The sequence below is a fragment of the Mustelus asterias genome, unplaced genomic scaffold, assembly GCF_964213995.1.
Source record: "Mustelus asterias unplaced genomic scaffold, sMusAst1.hap1.1 HAP1_SCAFFOLD_3096, whole genome shotgun sequence".
Classification (NCBI taxonomy): domain Eukaryota; kingdom Metazoa; phylum Chordata; class Chondrichthyes; order Carcharhiniformes; family Triakidae; genus Mustelus; species Mustelus asterias.
The window spans coordinates 1-20,276 of record NW_027593041.1 but is presented as its reverse complement, the minus strand read 5'-3'; the positions used below and the strand labels follow the sequence as shown (position 1 = coordinate 20,276).

Below are 20,276 nucleotides of genomic sequence, written 5' to 3'. Positions count from 1 at the left end.
GGGGGGGAGAGAGAGAGAGGGTGAGGGGGGGTGGGGGGGGGGGGTTGGGAAGGATGGTGGGGGGTGTCCAGCTTTGGATTCCAGATGTTCAAGTTGCTGACTTGTTGTTAGACGCCTCCAGCTGCCGGGGTGGTATTGGGGTTTGAACCCCTGTCCCCGGGGTTGGGTTGGGGTGCGGTTCGTGGCTCACCCGCACTCTGCCATTACCGCTGGTGTTTCCATCTGGACACAAATTAAACACCAAACCCGTGGAGTTGAGGTAAATAATTTATTAGATAACAGCTGCGCAGAGTGAGAGTGGGGGGGCGTGGGGGGGGCAGATTTAGAGGTCGCACGCCAGCTCGAATTAGTCTTCACCATAAACTCCAGATCCGTAAAGGGGCCACTGCCCATGTGAACGTGACCTCCCACCAGTGGGGATGCTATAGGGCCTCGGCTTGGACTCGACTCACTTGGCTTGTGTGAGGGGACACAGGAGGCTGTTCAGCCCCTCAAACCTGTTCCCCATCCAACTGGATTGTGGCTGAATTCTTAACACCATCTACCTCTGTTGGTCCTACAATATCGTACCCTGGCGACTCACTCAGCCCCCCCTCCCTCCCTCCTTACTTCCCCTTCCCTCAAATCTTTGGCTCATTTGCCCCATGTCTCTCCCCCTCCCCTCTCCACAGCAGGAGATGGTTTCAAGACCCCCCCTCCCCTCGACTCCGTCGCTGCTGTCCCTTCAGGGGCAAGGAAAATCTGCCCTCCTTACTCGGTCTGGCCTACATGTGACTCCAGATTCTACCCCCCCCCAATCACAGCAAAGGAGGTTGATGGTTAACTGCCCCTTCCCCAATGGCGGACTGAGTGCCACGATGGTGATGCGGGCAGCAGCAGAGACGGGGAATAAATGCTGGTCTAAGCCCGTGACGCCCACGTCCCTGGAACGAATAAATGGGGAAGATAAGTGTCGAGTGGACACACTCTTCAAACCAGATCGGTCGGGCTGGCTTGATGTCCTGGGTCAAATTTTCTACTACGGTTTTGGGCAGGGGGGCAGAAGGTGTGGGGTAAGCAAGGGCCCTCTTTCTAATATCTGAGAGAGAGTGTCCTCCGAGATTCTGTTATAATATCTCCATCCCTCCCCCTTTCCCTTCCCTTTGCTCCGACTCTCCCCAACTGACCGTAAAGGACAACAGATCATAGAATCATAGAAACCCTACAGTACAGAAAGAGGCCATTCGGCCCATCGAGTCTGCACCGACCACAATCCCACCCAGGCCCTACCCCCATATCCACCCACTAATCCCTCTAACCTACGCATCTTAGGACACTAAGGGCAATTTTTAGCATGGCCAATCAACCTAACCCGCACATCTTTGGACTGTGGGAGGAAACCGGAGCACCCGGAGGAAACCCACGCAGACACGAGGAGAATGTGCAAACTCCAACACAGACAGTGACCCAAGCCGGGAATCGAACCCAGGTCCCTGGAGCTGTGAAGCAGCAGTGCTGACCCACTGTGCTACCGTGCCACCAAATGGCCGCCAGATGGTCTGCAGAGTTTTGTCTTTCCCCTCCCTTAGCCCCTTCTGACAGGCATTTCCCCCCCCTTCCTTCCAACTCCCCGAGCCCCTTCTGACAGATTTTCCCACCCCCCCCTCTCCATTCAGAGCAGTCTGGGGGCCGGTTGAGGGTGTAGTTTCTCTCCACTGTAAAAGAGGAGCTACACCGACTGCTTGATTAGATGGAACACGTGGGGAGAATGTGTGTAGATGCGCACGCACATACACAGAGAACCAGGGCAGAGGCGGGAGTTGTGGCTGGACACTGGCCTGGGATAATAGCATCCCATTCCCCTCCGCTTTCCCGATGAACGGGAGCTGGATGGGCAGTAAGGGCGGAGGGGGAATTAAATTGGTAGCTGTCGACAGTTCCCTTCCTTTGCTGCCGCTCTCCTCCCAGACGCCGGCAAGCGTGTCTGAGGCTCTTTGTCCTGCCCACATCGAAGGGTGCAGAAGGTCTGGGATGGGCCTGGGCGCCCCCCCGCCCCGCCTCCCCCCTGTCACGTGTCCTCCAGGTCTTTGGGCAGCAGCTCCTGTGGGATTCTGGTCTCCGGGCCGTACAGCTGCAAGGCTCGCCGCTCGAAGGCCACCATCATCTTCTTCACTACCTCGTCAAAGAAAATGACAGCCAGCTGGGAGTGCAGCAAGGAGCGGAACTCGAACGACACCTTGTGGGGGGGGGGGGAAGGGGGGAATGGAGAAAGACACCTCGGATCAGTATTCCAGCTTCAAAACCTCCCCTTCCACCACCTCAGAGCCAGACGCGAATCTACATGCATTCTCCCTCAGAGCCAGACGCGAACCCACTGTCCCCGCGATGCCCTTCCAGACATCGGCAGGACTCCAGGGGCATCTTTGGACACTAAGGGACAATTTAGCATGGCCAATCCACCCTAACCTACACATCTTTGGACACTAAGGGGCAATTTAGCATGGCCAATCCCCCTAACCTACACATCTTTGGACACTAAGGAACAATTTAGCATGGCCAATCCACCCTAACCTGCACATCTTTGGACACTAAGGGACAATTTAGCATGGCCAATCCACCCTAACCTACACATCTTTGGACACTAAGGAACAATTTAGCATGGCCAATCCACCCTAACCTGCACATCTTTGGACACTAAGGGGCAATTTAGCATGGCCAATCCACCCTAACCTACACATCTTTGGACACTAAGGGGCAATTTAGCATGGCCAATCCCCCTAACCTACACATCTTTGGACACTAAGGAACAATTTAGCATGGCCAATCCACCCTAACCTGCACATCTTTGGACACTAAGGGACAATTTAGCATGGCCAATCCACCCGAACCTACACATCTTTCGACACTAAGGGGCAATTTAGCATGGCCAATCCACCCTAACCTACACATCTGTGGACACTAAGGGGCAATTTAGCACGGCCAATCCACCCTAACCTGCACATCTTTGGACACTAAGGGGCAATTTAGCATGGCCAATCCCCCTAACCTACACATCTTTGGACACTAAGGGTCAATTTAGCATGGCCAATCCACCCTAACCTACACATCTTTGGACACTAAGGGGCAATTTAGCATGGCCAATCCCCCTAACCTACACATCTTTGGACACTAAGGAACAATTTACCATGGCCAATCCACCCTAACCTGCACATCTTTGGACACTAAGGGGCAATTTAGCATGGCCAATCCACTCTAACCTACACATCTTTGGACACTAAGGGACAATTTAGCATGGGCAATCCACCCTAACCTACACATCTTTGGACACTAAGGGGCAATTTAGCACGGCCAATCCACCCTAACCTGCACATCTTTGGACACGAAGGGACAATTTAGCATGGCCAATCCACCCTAACCTGCACATCTTTGACACTAAGGGGCAATTTAGCATGGCCAATCCACCCTAACCTACACATCTTTGGACACTAAGGGGCAATTTAGCATGGCCAATCCACCCTAACCTACACATCTTTGGACACTAAGGGACAATTTAGCATGGCCAATCCACCCTAACCTACACATCTTTGGACACTAAGGGGCAATTTAGCATGGCCAATCCACCTAACCTACACATCTTTGGACACTAAGGGGCAATTTAGCATGGCCAATCCACCCTAACGTACACATCTTTGGACACTAAGGGACAATTTAGCATGGCCAATCCACCCTAACCTACACATCTTTGGACACTAAGGGGCAATTTAGCATGGCCAATCCACCCTAACCTACACATCTTTGGACAGTAAGGGACAATTTAGCATGGCCAATCCACCCTAACCTGCACATCTTTGGACACTAAGGGACAATTTAGCATGGCCAATCCACCTAACCTACACATCTTTGGACACTAAGGGGCAATTTAGCATAGCCAATCCACCCTAACCTACACATCTTTGGACACTAAGGGACAATTTAGCATGGCCAATCCACCCTAACCTACACATCTTTGGACACTAAGGGGCAATTTAGCACGGCCAATCCACCCTAACCTGCACATCTTTGGACAGTAAGGGACAATTTAGCATGGCCAATCCACCCTAACCTGCACATCTTTGGACACGAAGGGACAATTTAGCACGGCCAATCCACCTAACCTACACATCTTTGGACAGTAAGGGACAATTTAGCATGGCCAATCCACCCTAACCTGCACATCTTTGGACACTAAGGGACAATTTAGCACGGCCAATCCACCTAACCTACACATCTTTGGACACTAAGGAACAATTTACCATGGCCAATCCACCCTAACCTACACATCTTTGGACACTAAGGGGCAATTTAGCATGGCCAATCCACCCTAACCTACACATCTTTGGACACTAAGGGACAATTTAGCATGGCCAATCCACCCTAACCTACACATCTTTGGACACTAAGGGGCAATTTAGCATGGCCAATCCACCTAACCTACACATCTTTGGACACTAAGGGGCAATTTAGCATGGCCAATCCACCCTAACCTACACATTTTTGGACACTAAGGGGCAATTTAGCATAGCCAATCCACCCTAACCTACACATCTTTGGACACTAAGGGACAATTTAGCATGGCCAATCCACCCTAACCTACACATCTTCGGACACTAAGGGGCAATTTAGCATGGCCAATCCACCTAACCTACACATCTTTGGACACTAAGGGGCAATTTAGCATGGCCAATCCACCCTAACCTCCACATCTTTGGACACTAAGGGGCAATTTAGCATGGCCAATCCACCCTAACCTACACATCTTTGGACACTAAGGGGCAATTTAGCATGGCCAATCCACCCTAACCTACACATCTTTGGACACTAAGGGACAATTTAGCATGGCCAATCCACCTAACCTACACATCTTTGGACACTAAGGGGCAATTTAGCATAGCCAATCCACCCTAACCGACACATCTTTGGACACTAAGGGACAATTTAGCATGGCCAATCCACCCTAACCTACACATCTTTGGACACTAAGGGGCAATTTAGCATGGCCAATCCACCCTAACCTACACATCTTTGGACAGTAAGGGACAATTTAGCATGGCCAATCCACCCTAACCTGCACATCTTTGGACACTAAGGGACAGTTTAGCACGGCCAATCCACCTAACCTACACATCTTTGGACACTAAGGAACAATTTACCATGGCCAATCCACCCTAACCTACACATCTTTGGACACTAAGGGGCAATTTAGCATGGCCAATCCACCCTAACCTACACATCTTTGGACACTAAGGGACAATTTAGCATGGCCAATCCACCCTAACCTACACATCTTTGGACACTAAGGGGCAATTTAGCATGGCCAATCCACCTAACCTACACATCTTTGGACACTAAGGGGCAATTTAGCATGGCCAATCCACCCTAACCTACACATCTTTGGACACTAAGGGGCAATTTAGCATAGCCAATCCACCCTAACCTACACATCTTTGGACACTAAGGGACAATTTAGCATGGCCAATCCACCCTAACCTACACATCTTTGGACACTAAGGGGCAATTTAGCATGGCCAATCCACCTAACCTACACATCTTTGGACACTAAGGGGCAATTTAGCATGGCCAATCCACCCTAACCTCCACATCTTTGGACACTAAGGGGCAATTTAGCATGGCCAATCCACCTAACCTACACATCTTTGGACACTAAGGGGCAATTTAGCATGGCCAATCCACCTAACCTACACATCTTTGGACACTAAGGGGCAATTTAGCATGGCCAATCCACCTAACCTACACATCTTTGGACACTAAGGGGCAATTTAGCATGGCCAATCCACCCTAACCTACACATCTTTGGATACTAAGGGGCAATTTAGCATGGCCAATCCACCCTAACCTACACATCTTTGGACACTAAGGGACAATTTAGCATGGCCAATCCCCCTAACCCACACATCTTTGGACACTAAGGGACAATTTAGCACGGCCAATCCACCTAACCTACACGTCTTTGGACCCTAAGGGACAATTTAGCATGGCCAATCCCCCTAACCCACACATCTTTGGACACTAAGGGACAATTTAGCATGGCCAATCCACCCTAACCTGCACATCTTTGGACACTAAGGGACAATTTAGCACGGCCAATCCACCTAACCTACACGTCTTTGGACCCTAAGGGACAATTTAGCATGGCCAATCCCCCTAACCCACACATCTTTGGACACTGAGGGGCAATTTAGCATGGCCAATCCACCCTAACCTGCACATCTTTGGACACTAAGGGACAATTTAGCATGGCCCAATCCCCCTAACCTGCACATCTTTGGAAACTGAGGGACAATTTAGCATGGCCAATCCACCTAACCTGAACATCTTTGGGACACTGAGGGACAATTTAGCATGGCCAATCCACCCTAACCCGCACATCTTTGGACTCGACCGCCTCCCAGCGCCAGGGACCCGGGTTCGTTTCCCGGCTTGGGTCACTGTTTGTGCGGAGTCTGCACGTTCTCCCCGTGTCTGCGTGGGTTTCCTCCGGGTGCTCCGGTTTCCTCCCACAGTCTGAAAGACGTGCTGGTTAGGGTGCATTGGCCGTGCTAAATTCTCCCTCCGTGTACCCGAACAGGAGTGTGGCGACTAGGGGATTTTCACAGGAACTTCATTGCAGTGTTAATGTAAGCCGAACTTGTGACACTGATAAATAAATGATAGAAACTTTATGATCTGGAAGGTGCTGCCTGAAAGGGCAGTGGAAGCAGATTCGATAGGAACCCTCAAAAAGGGGGGAATGGGATCAACACTGGATAGGGGAGCGAAATGTGCAGCGATTGGGCAGGGTGGTGAGGGGGTAGAGAGAAGAATAATTGGATAGCTGGTTCAATGGGCTGAATGGCCTCCTCCTGGGCTGGACGATCGCTGAGTCTAAAAGCTCTGGAGATGGGATTTTGTCCTTCATTGCTGGAGTGATGGAGTTTAAAAACAGCGAGGTTATGTTGCAGCTGTATAAGGTGCTGGTGAGGCCACACCTGGAGCACTGTGTACAGTTTTGGTCTCCTTACTTGAGAAAGGATATACTGGCACTGGAGGGGGTGCAGAGGAGATTCACTGGGTTGATTCCGGAGTTGAGAGGGTTGGCTCATAAGGAGAGACTGAGTAGACTGGGGCTATACTCATTGGAATTCAGAAGAATGAGGGGGGGATCTTATAGAAACATTTCAGATTATGAAGGGAATAGATAAGATAGAAGCAGGGAAGTTGTTTCCACTGGCGGGTGAAACTAGAACTAGGGGGCATGGCCTCAAAATAAGGGGGAGCAGATTTAGGACTGAGTTGAGGAGGAACTTCTTCACACAAAGGGTTGTGAATCTGTGGGAATTCCCTGCCCAGTTGAGGCTCCCTCGTTGAATGTTCTTCAAGGCAAGGATAGATAGATTTTTGAAGGAATTAAGGGTTATGGTGAGCGGGCGGGTAAGTGGAGCCGAGTCCACGAAAAGATCAGCCATGATCTTATTGAACGGTGGAGCAGGCTCGAGGGGCCAGATGGCCGACTCCTGCTCCTAGTTCTGATGTTCTTATGAGACGCTTACCGAGAAATCGACTGTACATGTACGGGGATAGCCAGGAACTCCAGGGCTGAATCGCCAGGTCGTCTCTAAGTGGTTGAAGAGTTTCCCATCAGTACACTCAGCCTGTATGGGGCAGAGGGAGAGATTAGGTCAGGGCTGGGCTCTGGGGAGCAGAGCTAGTCCAGTCCCTGGGGCACATCCTGCAGAATCAGACGAAGGCCCAGCTGGAAACAAGGAGGGTCAGTGCTGAGGGAGCGCCGCACTGTGGGAGGGTCAGTGCTGAGGGAGCGCCGCACTGTGGGAGGGTCAGTGCTGAGGGAGCGCCGCACTGTGGGAGGGTCAGTGCTGAGGGAGCGCCGCACTGTGGGAGGGTCAGTGCTGAGGGAGCGCCGCACTGCGGGAGGGTCAGTGCTGAGGGAGCGCCGCACTGCGGGAGGGTCAGTGCTGAGGGAGCGTCGCACTGTGGGAGGGTCGGTGCTGAGGGAGCGCCGCACTGTGGGAGGGTCAGTGCTGAGGGAGCGCCGCACTGTGGGAGGGTCAGTGCTGAGGGAGTGCCGCACTGTGGGAGGGTGAGTGCTGAGGGAGCGCCACACTGTGGGAGGGTCGGTGCTGAGGGAGCGCCGCACTGTGCGAGGGTCAGTGCTGAGGGAGCGCCGCGCTGTGGGAGGGTCAGTGCTGAGGGAGCACCGCACTGTGTGGGAGGGTCAGTGCTGAGGGAGCACCGCACTGTGTGGGAGGGTCAGTGCTGAGGGAGTGCCGCACTGTGGGAGGGTCAGTGCTGAGGGAGCGCCGCACTGTGGGAGGGTCAGTGCTGAGGGAGCTCCGCACTGCAAGAGGGTCAGTGCTGAGGGAGCGCTGCACTGTGCGAGGGTCAGTGCTGAGGGAGCGTCGCACTGTGGGAGGGTCGGTGCTGAGGGAGCGCCGCACTGTGGGAGGGTCAGTGCTGAGGGAGCGCCGCACTGTGGGAGGGTCAGTGCTGAGGGAGTGCCGCACTGTGGGAGGGTGAGTGCTGAGGGAGCGCCGCACTGTGGGAGGGTCGGTGCTGAGGGAGCGCCGCACTGTGGGAGGGTCAGTGCTGAGGGAGCGCCGCGCTGTGGGAGGGTCAGTGCTGAGGGAGCACCGCACTGTGTGGGAGGGTCAGTGCTGAGGGAGCACCGCACTGTGTGGGAGGGTCAGTGCTGAGGGAGCGCCGCACTGTGGGAGGGTCAGTGCTGAGGGAGTGCCGCACTGTGGGAGGGTCAGTGCTGAGGGAGCGCCGCACTGTGGGAGGGTCAGTGCTGAGGGAGCTCCGCACTGCAAGAGGGTCAGTGCTGAGGGAGCGCTGCACTGTGCGAGGGTCAGTGCTGAGGGAGCGCCGCACTGTGGGAGGGTCAGTGCTGAGGGAGCGCCGCACTGTGGGAGGGTCAGTGCTGAGGGAGCGCCGCACTGTGGGAGGGTCAGTGCTGAGGGAGCGCCGCACTGTGGGAGGGTCAGTGCTGAGGGAGCGCCGCACTGTGGGAGGGTCAGTGCTGAGGGAGCGCCGCACTGTGGGAGGGTCAGTGCTGAGGGAGCGCCGCACTGTGGGAGGGTCAGATCTGAGGGAGCGCCGCACTGTGGGAGGGTCAGTGCTGAGGGAGCGCCGCACAGTGGGAGGGTCAGTGCTGAGGGAGCGCCGCACTGTGGGAGGGTCAGTGCTGAGGGAGTGCTGCACTGCGGGAGGGTCAGTGCTGAGGGAGCGCCGCACCGTGGGAGGGTCAGTGCTGAGGGAGCGCCGCACTGTGTGAGGGTCAGTGCTGAGGGAGCGCCGCACTGTGTGGGAGGGTCAGTGCTGAGGGAGCGCCGCACTGTGGGAGGGTCAGTGCTGAGGGAGCGCCGCACTGTGGGAGGGTCAGTGCTGAGGGAGCGCCGCACTGTGGGAGGGTCAGCGCTGAGGGAGCGCCGCACTGTCACAGGGTCAGTGCTGAGGGAGCGCCGCACTGTGGGAGGGTCAGTGCTGAGGGAGCGCCGCACTGTGGGAGGGTCGGTGCTGAGGGAGCGCCGCACTGTGGGAGAGTCAGTGCTGAGGGAGCGCCGCACTGTGGGAGGGTCAGTGCTGAGGGAGCGCCGCACTGTGGGAGGGTCGGTGCTGAGGGAGCGCCGCAATGTGTGGGAGGGTCAGTGCTGAGGGAGCGCCGCACTGTGGGAGGGTCAGCGCTGAGGGAGCGCCGCACTGTGGGAGGGTCAGTGCTGAGGGAGCACCGCACTGTGTGAGGGTCAGTGCTGAGGGAGCGCCGCACTGTGTGGGAGGGTCAGTGCTGAGGGAGCGCCGCACTGTGGGAGGGTCAGTGCTGAGGGAGCGCCGCACTGTGGGAGAGTCAGTGCTGAGGGAGCGCCGCACTGTGGGAGGGTCAGTGCTGAGGGAGCGCCGCACTGTGGGAGGGTTTGTGCTGAGGGAGCGCCGCACTGTGGGAGGGTCAGCGCTGAGGGAGCGCCGCACTGTGGGGAGGGTCAGTGCTGAGGGAGCGCCGCACTGTGGGGAGGGTCAGTGCTGAGGGAGTGCCGCACTGTGGGAGGGTCAGTGCTGAGGGAGTGCCGCACTGTGGGAGGGTCAGTGCTGAGGGAGTGCCGCACTGTGGGAGGGTCAGTGCTGAGGGAGTGCCGCATTGTGGGAGGGTCAGTGCTGAGGGAGTGCCGCACTGTGGGAGGGTCAGTGCTGAGGGAGTGCCGCACTGTGGGAGGGTCAGTGCTGAGGGAGTGCCGCACTGTGGGAGGGTCAGTGCTGAGGGAGCGCCGCACTGTGGGAGGGTCAGTGCTGAGGGAGCGCCGCACTGTGGGAGGGTCAGTGCTGAGGGAGTGCCGCACTGTGGGAGGGTCAGTGCTGAGGGAGCGCCGCACTGTGGGAGGGTCAGCGCTGAGGGAGCGCTGCACTGCGGGAGGGTCAGTGCTGAGGGAGCGCCGCACTGTGGGAGGGTCGGTGCTGAGGGAGCGCCGCACTGTGGGAGGGTCAGCGCTGAGGGAGCGCCGCACTGTGGGAGGGTCAGTGCTGAGGGAGCGCCGCACTGCGGGAGGGTCAGTGCTGAGGGAGCGCCGCACTGTGGGAGGGTCGGTGCTGAGGGAGCGCCGCACTGCGGGAGGGTCAGTGCTGAGGGAGCGCCGCACTGCGGGAGGGTCAGTGCTGAGGGAGCGCCGCACTGTGGGAGGGTCGGTGCTGAGGGAGCGCCGCACTGTGGGAGGGTCAGTGCTGAGGGAGCGCCGCACTGTGGGAGGGTCAGTGGTGAGGGAGCGCCGCACTGTGGGAGGGTCAGTGCTGAGTGAGCACCGCACTGTGGGAGGGTCAGCGCTGAGGGAGCGCCGCACTGTGGGAGAGTCGGTGCTGAGGGAGCGCCGCACTGTGGGAGGGTCAGCGCTGAGGGAGCGCCGCACTGTGGGAGAGTCGGTGCTGAGGGAGCGCCACACTGTGGGAGGGTCAGTGCTGAGGGAGCACCGCACTGTGGGAGGGTCAGTGCTGAGGGAGCGCCGCACTGTGGGAGGGTCAGTGCTGAGGAAGCGCCGCACTGTGGGAGGGTCAGTGCTGAGGGAGCGCCGCACTGTGGGGAGGGTCAGTGCTGAGGGAACGCCGCACTGTGGGAGGGTCAGTGCTGAGGGAGCGCCGCACTGTGGGAGGGTCAGTGCTGAGGGAGCGCCGCGATGTTCGGAGTGTTGATCCTGAGAGATGCATGGTGATCCTGTCAGTCCTACCTTGACAAGGTGTGGACGGACTAGTGTCACAACCGATGTGTAGCGCTCCAGGATTGGTGGGAAGCCGATTTGTAGCTGGGCCCGGGCGTACCCAGGCCGTGTCATCAATACTATCGATTCCTGACACCACGGAACAAAATGTTTATAATCTTCCACTTTGGCCACAACATTGTACAATTCCTGCATTGCATATCTGGAGAGAGAGAGAGAGAGAGGAACAGTTCCAAAGTTTAAAGTTAAAGCTTATTTATTAGTCTCATAAGTAGGCTTACATTAACACCGCAATGAAGTTACTGTGAAAATCCCCCCAGTCGCCCACACTCTGGCGCCTGTTCGGGGTGACACTGAGGGACAATTTAGCACGGCCCAATCCACCCTAACCAGCACGTCTTTCAGACTGTGGGAGGAAACCGGAGCACCCGGAGGAAACCCACGCAGACACGGGGAGAATGTGCAAACTCCGCACAGACAGTGACCCGAGGCCGGGAATCGAACCCGGGTCCCTGGCGCTGTGAGACAATGATAACCATCACGAGAAAGAGTGCATTTGGACTGACCCTCCCACACAGTGCGGTGCTCCCTCAGCACCGACCCTCCCACAGTGCGGCGCTCCCTCAGCACCGACCCTCCCACAGTGCGGCGCTCCCTCAGCACCGACCCTCCCACAGTGCGGCACTCCCTCAGCACTGACCCTCCCACAGTGCGGCGCTCCCTCAGCACTGACCCTCCCACAGTGCGGCGCTCCCTCAGCACTGACCCTCCCACAGTGCGGCACTCCCTCAGCACTGACCCTCCCACAGTGCGGCGCTCCCTCAGCACTGACCCTCCCACACAGTGCGGCGCTCCCTCAGCACCGACCCTCCCACAGTGCGGCGCTCCCTCAGCACTGACCCTCCCACAGTGCGGCGCTCCCTCAGCACTGACCCTCCCACAGTGCGGCGCTCCCTCAGCACTGACCCTCCCACAGTGCGGCGCTCCCTCAGCACTGACCCTCCCACAGTGCGGCGCTCCCTCAGCACTGACCCTCCCCACAGTGCGGCGCTCCCTCAGCACCGACCCTCCCACAGTGCGGCGCTCCCTCAGCACCGACCCTCCCACAGTGCGGCGCTCCCTCAGCACTGACCCTCCCCACAGTGCGGCGCTCCCTCAGCACCGACCCTCCCACAGTGCGGCGCTCCCTCAGCACTGACCCTCCCACAGTGCGGCGCTCCCTCAGCACTGACCCTCCCACAGTGCGGCGCTCCCTCAGCACTGACCCTCCCACAGTGCGGCGCTCCCTCAGCACTGACCCTCCCCACAGTGCGGCGCTCCCTCAGCACCGACCCTCCCACAGTGCGGCGCTCCCTCAGCACCGACCCTCCCACAGTGCGGCGCTCCCTCAGCACTGACCCTCCCCACAGTGCGGCGCTCCCTCAGCACCGACCCTCCCACAGTGCGGCGCTCCCTCAGCACTGACCCTCCCACAGTGCGGCGCTCCCTCAGCACTGACCCTCCCACAGTGCGGCGCTCCCTCAGCACTGACCCTCCCCACAGTGCGGCGCTCCCTCAGCACTGACCCTCCCACAGTGCGGCGCTCCCACAGCACTGACCCTCCCACAGTGCGGCGCTCCCACAGCACTGACTCTCCCACACAGTGCGGCGCTCCCTCAGCACTGACCCTCCCACAGTGCGGCGCTCCCTCAGCACTGACCCTCCCACAGTGCGGCGCTCCCTCAGCACCGACCCTCCCACAGTGCGGCGCTCCCTCAGCACCGACCCTCCCACAGTGCGGCATTCCCTCAGCACTGACCCTCCCCACAGTGCGGCGCTCCCTCAGCACCGACCCTCCCACAGTGCGGCGCTCCCTCAGCACCGACCCTCCCACAGTGCGGCGCTCCCTCAGCACCGACCCTCCCACAGTGCGGCGCTCCCTCAGCACTGACCCTCCCACACAGTGCGGCGCTCCCTCAGCACTGACCCTCCCCACAGTGCGGCGCTCCCTCAGCACTGACTCTCCCACACATTGCGGCGCTCCCTCAGCACTGACCCTCCCACAGTGCGGCGCTCCCTCAGCACCGACCCTCCCACAGTGCGGCGCTCCCTCAGCACTGACCCTCCCACAGTGCGGCGCTCCCTCAGCACTGACCCTCCCACACAGTGCGGCGCTCCCTCAGCACTGACCCTCCCACAGTGCGGCGCTCCCTCAGCACTGACCCTCCCCACAGTGCGGCGCTCCCTCAGCACTGACTCTCCCACACAGTGCGGCGCTCCCTCAGCACCGACCCTCCCACAGTGCGGCGCTCCCTCAGCACTGACCCTCCCACACAGTGCGGCGCTCCCTCAGCACTGACCCTCCCACAGTGCGGCGCTCCCTCAGCACTGACCCTCCCACACAGTGCGGCACTCCCTCAGCACCGACCCTCCCTCTGCGCTGCTTGTGAAATAGGAGCCCTCCCCCCACCTCCCCCGCTCACCCACCCCTCCCCAATCCTGAGACCACTTCATAAAAGCTCACCCAAGGATCCTTCTCTCTGCAAAGTCTTTCCTCCGGTTGGGGATGCTGAAGAATGTTCTAGAAGCCCGATCCTTTCCCGGGGAGCCTGCGGCTTGCTCCCAGGATCTCCTCCTTACGTGCTGGATACAGGACGAGAGCTGTCTGGGTGGGGGGACACAAAGTGATTACCATCGCTCCTGAGTCAAGGTGTCAGACATGGACAGAGGTGACCTGCCTCTCACCAAACCAGTGGGAGCGGAAGCTACGAGGAGGATGCATCGGGGTCTCTCAGGGGGCTTGGACAGGCCGACAGGCTGAGTGAGTGGGCAGGAACATGGTGGATGGAACGGGAGGTGAGTAAGTGTGGCGTTACGCACTTTGCTCGAAAGGCAGAGCATTTGAACAGGGTGTTGGTGAGGCCACATCTGGAGAACTGTGTCCAGTTTGGATTTGCTTATGTGAGGAAGGATGTGGTGACTTTGGACATTGGCACGGTAGCACAGTGTGGGGTTAGCACTGCTGCCTCACAGCGCCAGGGACCCGGGTTCGATTCCCACTTGGGTCACCGTCTGTGTGGAGTTTGCACATTCTCCCCGTGTCTGCGTGGGTTTCCTCCGGGTGCTCCGGTTTCCTCCCACAGTCTGAAAGACGGGGCTGGGTTAGGGTGGATTGGGCCGTGCTAAATTCTCCCTCAGTGTCACCCCGAACAGGAGTGTGGGCGACTCGGGGGATTTTCACAGTAACTTCATTGCAGTGTTAATGTTGGCCTACTTGTGACACTAATAAATAAACTTTAGTTCAGTGGGCGATTCACAAGATTGATTCCGGGGATGAAGGGGTTGACGTACGGGGAGAGATTAGACAGTTTGGCTTTGTACTCACTGGAGTTCAGGAGGATGAGGGGGAATCTGATCGAGGGATATAACATTTTTAACAAGGGATTGATAAAGTAAATGCGGACCCAATGTTTTCCCCTTGCGGGGTAATCTGGAACAAGAGGTCACAGGAAGAGGTTGAGAGGCGGTAGATTTAACACAGAGATGAGGAGGAACTACTCGCAGAGGGGGGTGAATCTGTGAAACTCGCTGCCCCATCGCCTGGTGGATTCTGAATCTGGAAATGGTTTCAAAAGGGAGATAGATATATTTCTGATAGGAAAAGGGTTAAAGGGAGATGGGGGACAGTTGGGGAGGTGGATTTGAGACCAGGGCGAAGTCAGTCATGATCTGATTGAAGGGCCGAATGGCCTTCTCCTGTTCCGATGTATCGAGTGTCACTGATGTTAACACTGCCAAGGCAGAACAAGGATTAGAACCCACATTCACACCCCAGCACCTGTGCTCGCCGAGTTAACACGAACACAGCACCCAAAAAGGCCCAATTCTCATTAACTAATCGCTCCAGATCCTGTCAGTTCCTCCAGCTCCGAGAATCCTCCCTATCTCTGTAACCTCAAACATGGTCCCTCAGCACTGACCCTCCCACAGTGCGGCGCTCCCTCAGCACCGACCCTCCCACAGTGCAGTGCTCCCTCAGCACTGACCCTCCCACAGTGCGGCGCTCCCTCAGCACTGACCCTCCCACAGTGCGGCGCTCCCTCAGCACTGACCCTCCCACACAGTGCGGCACTCCCTCAGCACTGACCCTCCCACAGTGCGGCGCTCCCTCAGCATTGACCCTCCCCACAGTGCGGCGCTCCCTCAGCACTGACCCTCCCACAGTGCGGCGCTCCCTCAGCACTGACCCTCCCACAGTGCGGCGCTCCCTCAGCACTGACCCTCCCACAGTGCGGCGCTCCCTCAGCACTGACCCTCCCACAGTGCGGCGCTCCCTCAGCACTGACCCTCCCACAGTGCGGCACTCCCTCAGCACTGACCCTCCCACAGTGCGACACTCCCTCAGCACTGACCCTCCCACAGTGCGGCGCTCCCTCAGCACTGACCCTCCCACAGTGCGGCGCTCCCTCAGCACTGACCCTCCCACAGTGCGGCACTCCCTCAGCACTGACCCTCCCACAGTGCGGCGCTCCCTCAGCACCGACCCTCCCACAGTGCGGTGCTCCCTCATCACTGACCCTCCCACAGTGCGGCACTCCCTCAGCACTGACCCTCCCACAGTGCGGCGCTCCCTCAGCACCGACCCTCCCACAGTGCGGTGCTCCCTCATCACTGACCCTCCCACAGTGCGGCACTCCCTCAGCACTGACCCTCCCACAGTGCGGCGCTCCCTCAGCACTGACCCTCCCACAGTGCGGCACTCCCTCAGCACTGACCCTCCCACAGTGCGGCACTCCCTCAGCACCGACCCTCCCACAGTGCGGCGCTCCCTCATCACTGACCCTCCCACAGTGCGGCACTCCCTCAGCACTGACCCTCCCACAGTGCGGCGCTCCCTCAGCACTGACCCTCCCACAGTGCGACACTCCCTCAGCACTGACCCTCCCACAGTGCGACACTCCCTCAGCACTGACCCTCCCACAGTGCGACACTCCCTCAGCACTGACCCTCCCACAGTGCGGCGCTCCCTCAGCACTGACCCCCCCACAGTGCGGCGCTCCCTCAGCACTGACCCTCCCACAGTGCGGCGCTCCCTCAGCACTGACCCTCCCACAGTGCGGCGCTCCCTCAGCACTGACCCTCCCACAGTGCGACACTCCCTCAGCACTGACCCTCCCACAGTGCGACACTCCCTCAGCACTGACCCTCCCACAGTGCGGCGCTCCCTCAGCACTGACCCTCCCACAGTGCGACACTCCCTCAGCACTGACCCTCCCACAGTGCGGCGCTCCCTCAGCACTGACCCTCCCACAGTGCGGCGCTCCCTCAGCACTGACCCTCCCACAGTGCGACACTCCCTCAGCACTGACCCTCCCACAGTGCGACACTCCCTCAGCGCTGCCACAACCTCTTGTCTCTGGGATGAAATGCTTAACCAAGGAATTAGCCGAATATTCTGACTTTTCACTGTATCCCAATACATGTGACAATAATAAATCAAATCAAATATTAAGTTGATCTTTCTCTACACCCCTAGCTGTGATTGTAACACTACATTCTGCACCCTCTCCTTTCCTTCTCTATGAACGGTATGCTTTGTCTGTATCGTGCGCAAGAAACAATACTTTTCACTGTGTCCCAATACACGTGACAATAATAAATCAGATCACAAGGTTCCCCCCTCAGCTGATCTGTGTGTTGGGAAAGCAGTCCATTCTGGAACAATCCCTGTTGAACATTAACCTCCGCAGTGGGGACGGAAGTACTATCCAGGATTAAACTCTCAGCGAGAATTAATCTGCATTTAACCACACTCTCCCTGTGTCAGTGAAGCTTTGGGGCCTGCCCCCCTCGGGGTGGAGGGGGTGCTGGATGGGGGGGGGGGGGTCCCTGGGGAAGGGGTGGGGGGAGAGATTACCCTCCAGCCTCCTCCTAACCAGTCTGTCCCCCCCACACAAGCAGGGAGTCTCTGCAAATTCCTCACTCTGTCCGGGCCCCTCTCCCTCTCCACATTCACTCTCCCAGGGCCCAGCTCACTCACTCCCCAGATCCCGACGCAAAGTCCCTTCCTCTGCCTCCGAACTGGAGCCTCTCTGACACAGACCGGGGGTTGTGGGGGGTCGGGGAGGGGGGGGGGGGGGGGTTGTGGGGGGTCGGGGGGGGGGCAGCGGCGGAGGGGGGCTTTTCACTGGGCAGTAAAATGCCTGTCTGGGCATCGCTGTGTTGAAGGCAGAGCCACGCACACACAAAACTGTTACAGAAACACTGGCTACACACACACACACACAGAGAAACCCACACACACACACACACAGAAACCCACACACACACACACACACACAGAAACCCACACACACACACACACACACAGAAACCCACACACACACACACACACAGAAACCCACACACACACACACACACAGAAACCCACACACACACACACACACACACACAGAAACCCACACACACACACACACACAGAAACCCACACACACACACACACACAGAAACCCACACACACACACACACACACACAGAAACCCACACACACACACACACACAGAAACCCACACACACACACACAGAAACCCACACACACACACACAGAGAAACGCACACAGAGAAACCCACACACACACACACACTTACAGAGCCACGCACACACAAAACTGTTACAGAAACAACGGCTACACACACACACACACACACAGAAACACACACACACAGAAACACACACACAGAGAAACCCACACACACACACACAGAAACACACACACACACAGAAACACACACACACACAGAGAAACACACACACACACACAGAGAAACACACACACACACACAGACACACACACACACACACAGAGAAACCCACACACACACACACAGAAACACACACACACACACACAGAAACACACACACACACAGAGAAACACACACACACAGACACACACACACACACAGAGAAACCCACACACACACACACACAGAAACCCACACACACACACAGAGAAACTCCCACACACACACAGAGAAACACACACACACACACACAGACACACAGAAACACACACACACAGACACAGAGAAACACACACACACACACAGAAACACCGGCTACACACACACAGAAACACCGGCTACACACACACAGAGAAACCCACACACACACACAGAAACACACACACACACACAGAGAAACACACACACACACACACACACACACAGAAACCCACACACACACACAGAAACCCACACACACACACACACACACAGAAACCCACACACACACACTTACAGAGCCACGCACACACAAAACTGTTACAGAAACAACGGCTACACACACACACACACACACAGAAACCCACACACACAGAAACACACACACAGAGAAACCCACACACACACACACACACACACAGAAACACACACACACAGAAACACACACACACACACAGAGAAACTCCCACACACACACAGAGAAACACACACACACACAGAAATACACACACACACACAGAGAAACCCACACACACAGAGAAACCCACACACACAGAGAAACCCACACACACAGACACAGAGAAACACACACACACAGAGAAACCCACACACACAGCGAAACCGAAACCCACACACACACACACACTTACAGAGCCACGCACACACAAACTGTTACAGAAACACTGGCTACACACACACGCACACAGACAAACACAGTCACAGAGATACACACAGTCACAGAGACACACACAGTGAAACAGACACACACACAGTCACAGCACACACTGTCACATACGGACGGACACACAGTCAGAAACAGGCTCAGAGGTAAACAGACAGACAGAGAGACAGAGACAATCACTGATGGACACAGACAGACTCTCACACAGACACACACACAGTTACACAAACTCTGTCTCACTATCTCTCTCTCACACACACACACACACACAGACTCTCTCTCTCATCGGACACAGACTCTCACACAGACAGCTACACAAACTCTCACTCTCTCTCACGCACACACATGTCTAACCCGCTGCTTTCTGCCGGGGTCAGGGGGGATTCTCAGGGATCAGGGCTGTTCTTTGATGGAACTTAAAATTTCCGATTCCTCAGCCTCCTGCCCCAGACAGAGAGAGGGAGACAGAGGGGGGGGGGGGGGGGGGCGGAGACAGAGGGGGGGGGGGGGAGACAGAGGGGGGGGGGGGGGGAGACAGAGAGGGGGGGGGGAAACAGAGAGGGGGGGGGGGGAGACAGAGAGGGGGGGGGGAAACAGAGAGGGGGGGGGAGACAGAGAGGGGGGGGGGAGAGAGAGAGGGGGGGGGAGACAGAGAGGGGGGGGGGAGAGAGAGAGGGGGGGGGGAGAGAGACAGAGGGGGGGGGAGAGACAGAGAGGGGGAGAGACAGAGAGGGGGGAGAGACAGAGAGGGGGGGGAGAGACAGAGTGGGGGGGAGAGACAGAGGGTGGGGGAGGCAGAGAGAGAGAGAAAAAGAGAGAGAGAGACACACACAGAGACAGACAGAGAGAGACAGAGAGGGGGAGGCAGAGAGAGAGAGAGGCAGAGAGGGGGGGGGGAGGCAGAGACAGAGAGAGACAGAGAGGGGGAGGCAAAGAGAGAGAGAGGCAGAGAGAGAGAGAGACAGAGAGGGGGGGGGGAGGCAGAGACAGAGAGAGAAAATAAGAGAGAGAGACAGAGAGAGAGAGAGACACACACACACAGAGACAGACAGAGAGAGAGAGACAGAGAGGGGGGAGGCAGAGAGAGAGAGACAGAGGGGAGAGGGAGACATAGAGAGAGAGAGAGACAGAAAGGGGGAGGCAGAAAGAGAGAGAGGGGGAAGGGAGAGAGATAGAAAGGTGGAGAGTGGGGGAAGGGAGAGAGAGAGAGAGAGACAGAAAGGGGGAGGCAGAAAGAGAGAGAGGGGGAAGGGAAAGAGATAGAAAGGTGGAGAGTGGGGGAAGGGAGAGAGACAGAGTGTGCAGGGAAAAGCAGTGGGTGGTGAGAATGATATTGAAGGAGTCCAGTCCTCCTCCCCTCTATCCTGTTCCCACACCGTTACCT

The 20,276-nt window shown here is 57.4% G+C and overlaps 1 protein-coding gene across 3 annotated transcripts; it reads right to left on the bottom strand.

The window, feature by feature from the left end:
* Positions 1-1,644: 1,644 nt before the first annotated feature.
* On the bottom strand, positions 1,645-19,362 carry LOC144490272 (coenzyme Q-binding protein COQ10 homolog B, mitochondrial-like). Of its 3 annotated transcripts, none has more exons than XM_078208053.1 (5): positions 19,247-19,362; positions 13,735-13,875; positions 11,241-11,433; positions 7,566-7,667; positions 1,645-2,215 (listed from the first exon to the last, which is right to left on the bottom strand). In XM_078208053.1, exons 3-5 carry the CDS (start codon positions 11,424-11,426, stop codon positions 2,048-2,050), a joined length of 456 nt encoding a protein of 151 aa, XP_078064179.1. In that variant the 5' UTR covers positions 11,427-11,433; positions 13,735-13,875; positions 19,247-19,362; the 3' UTR covers positions 1,645-2,047. The 3 variants fall into 3 exon arrangements, with proteins under 3 accessions (XP_078064179.1, XP_078064178.1, XP_078064180.1); XM_078208052.1 differs by having other exon boundaries at positions 13,735-13,871; positions 19,234-19,347; XM_078208054.1 differs by having other exon boundaries at positions 13,735-13,871; positions 19,247-19,347.
* Positions 19,363-20,276: the final 914 nt, after the last annotated feature.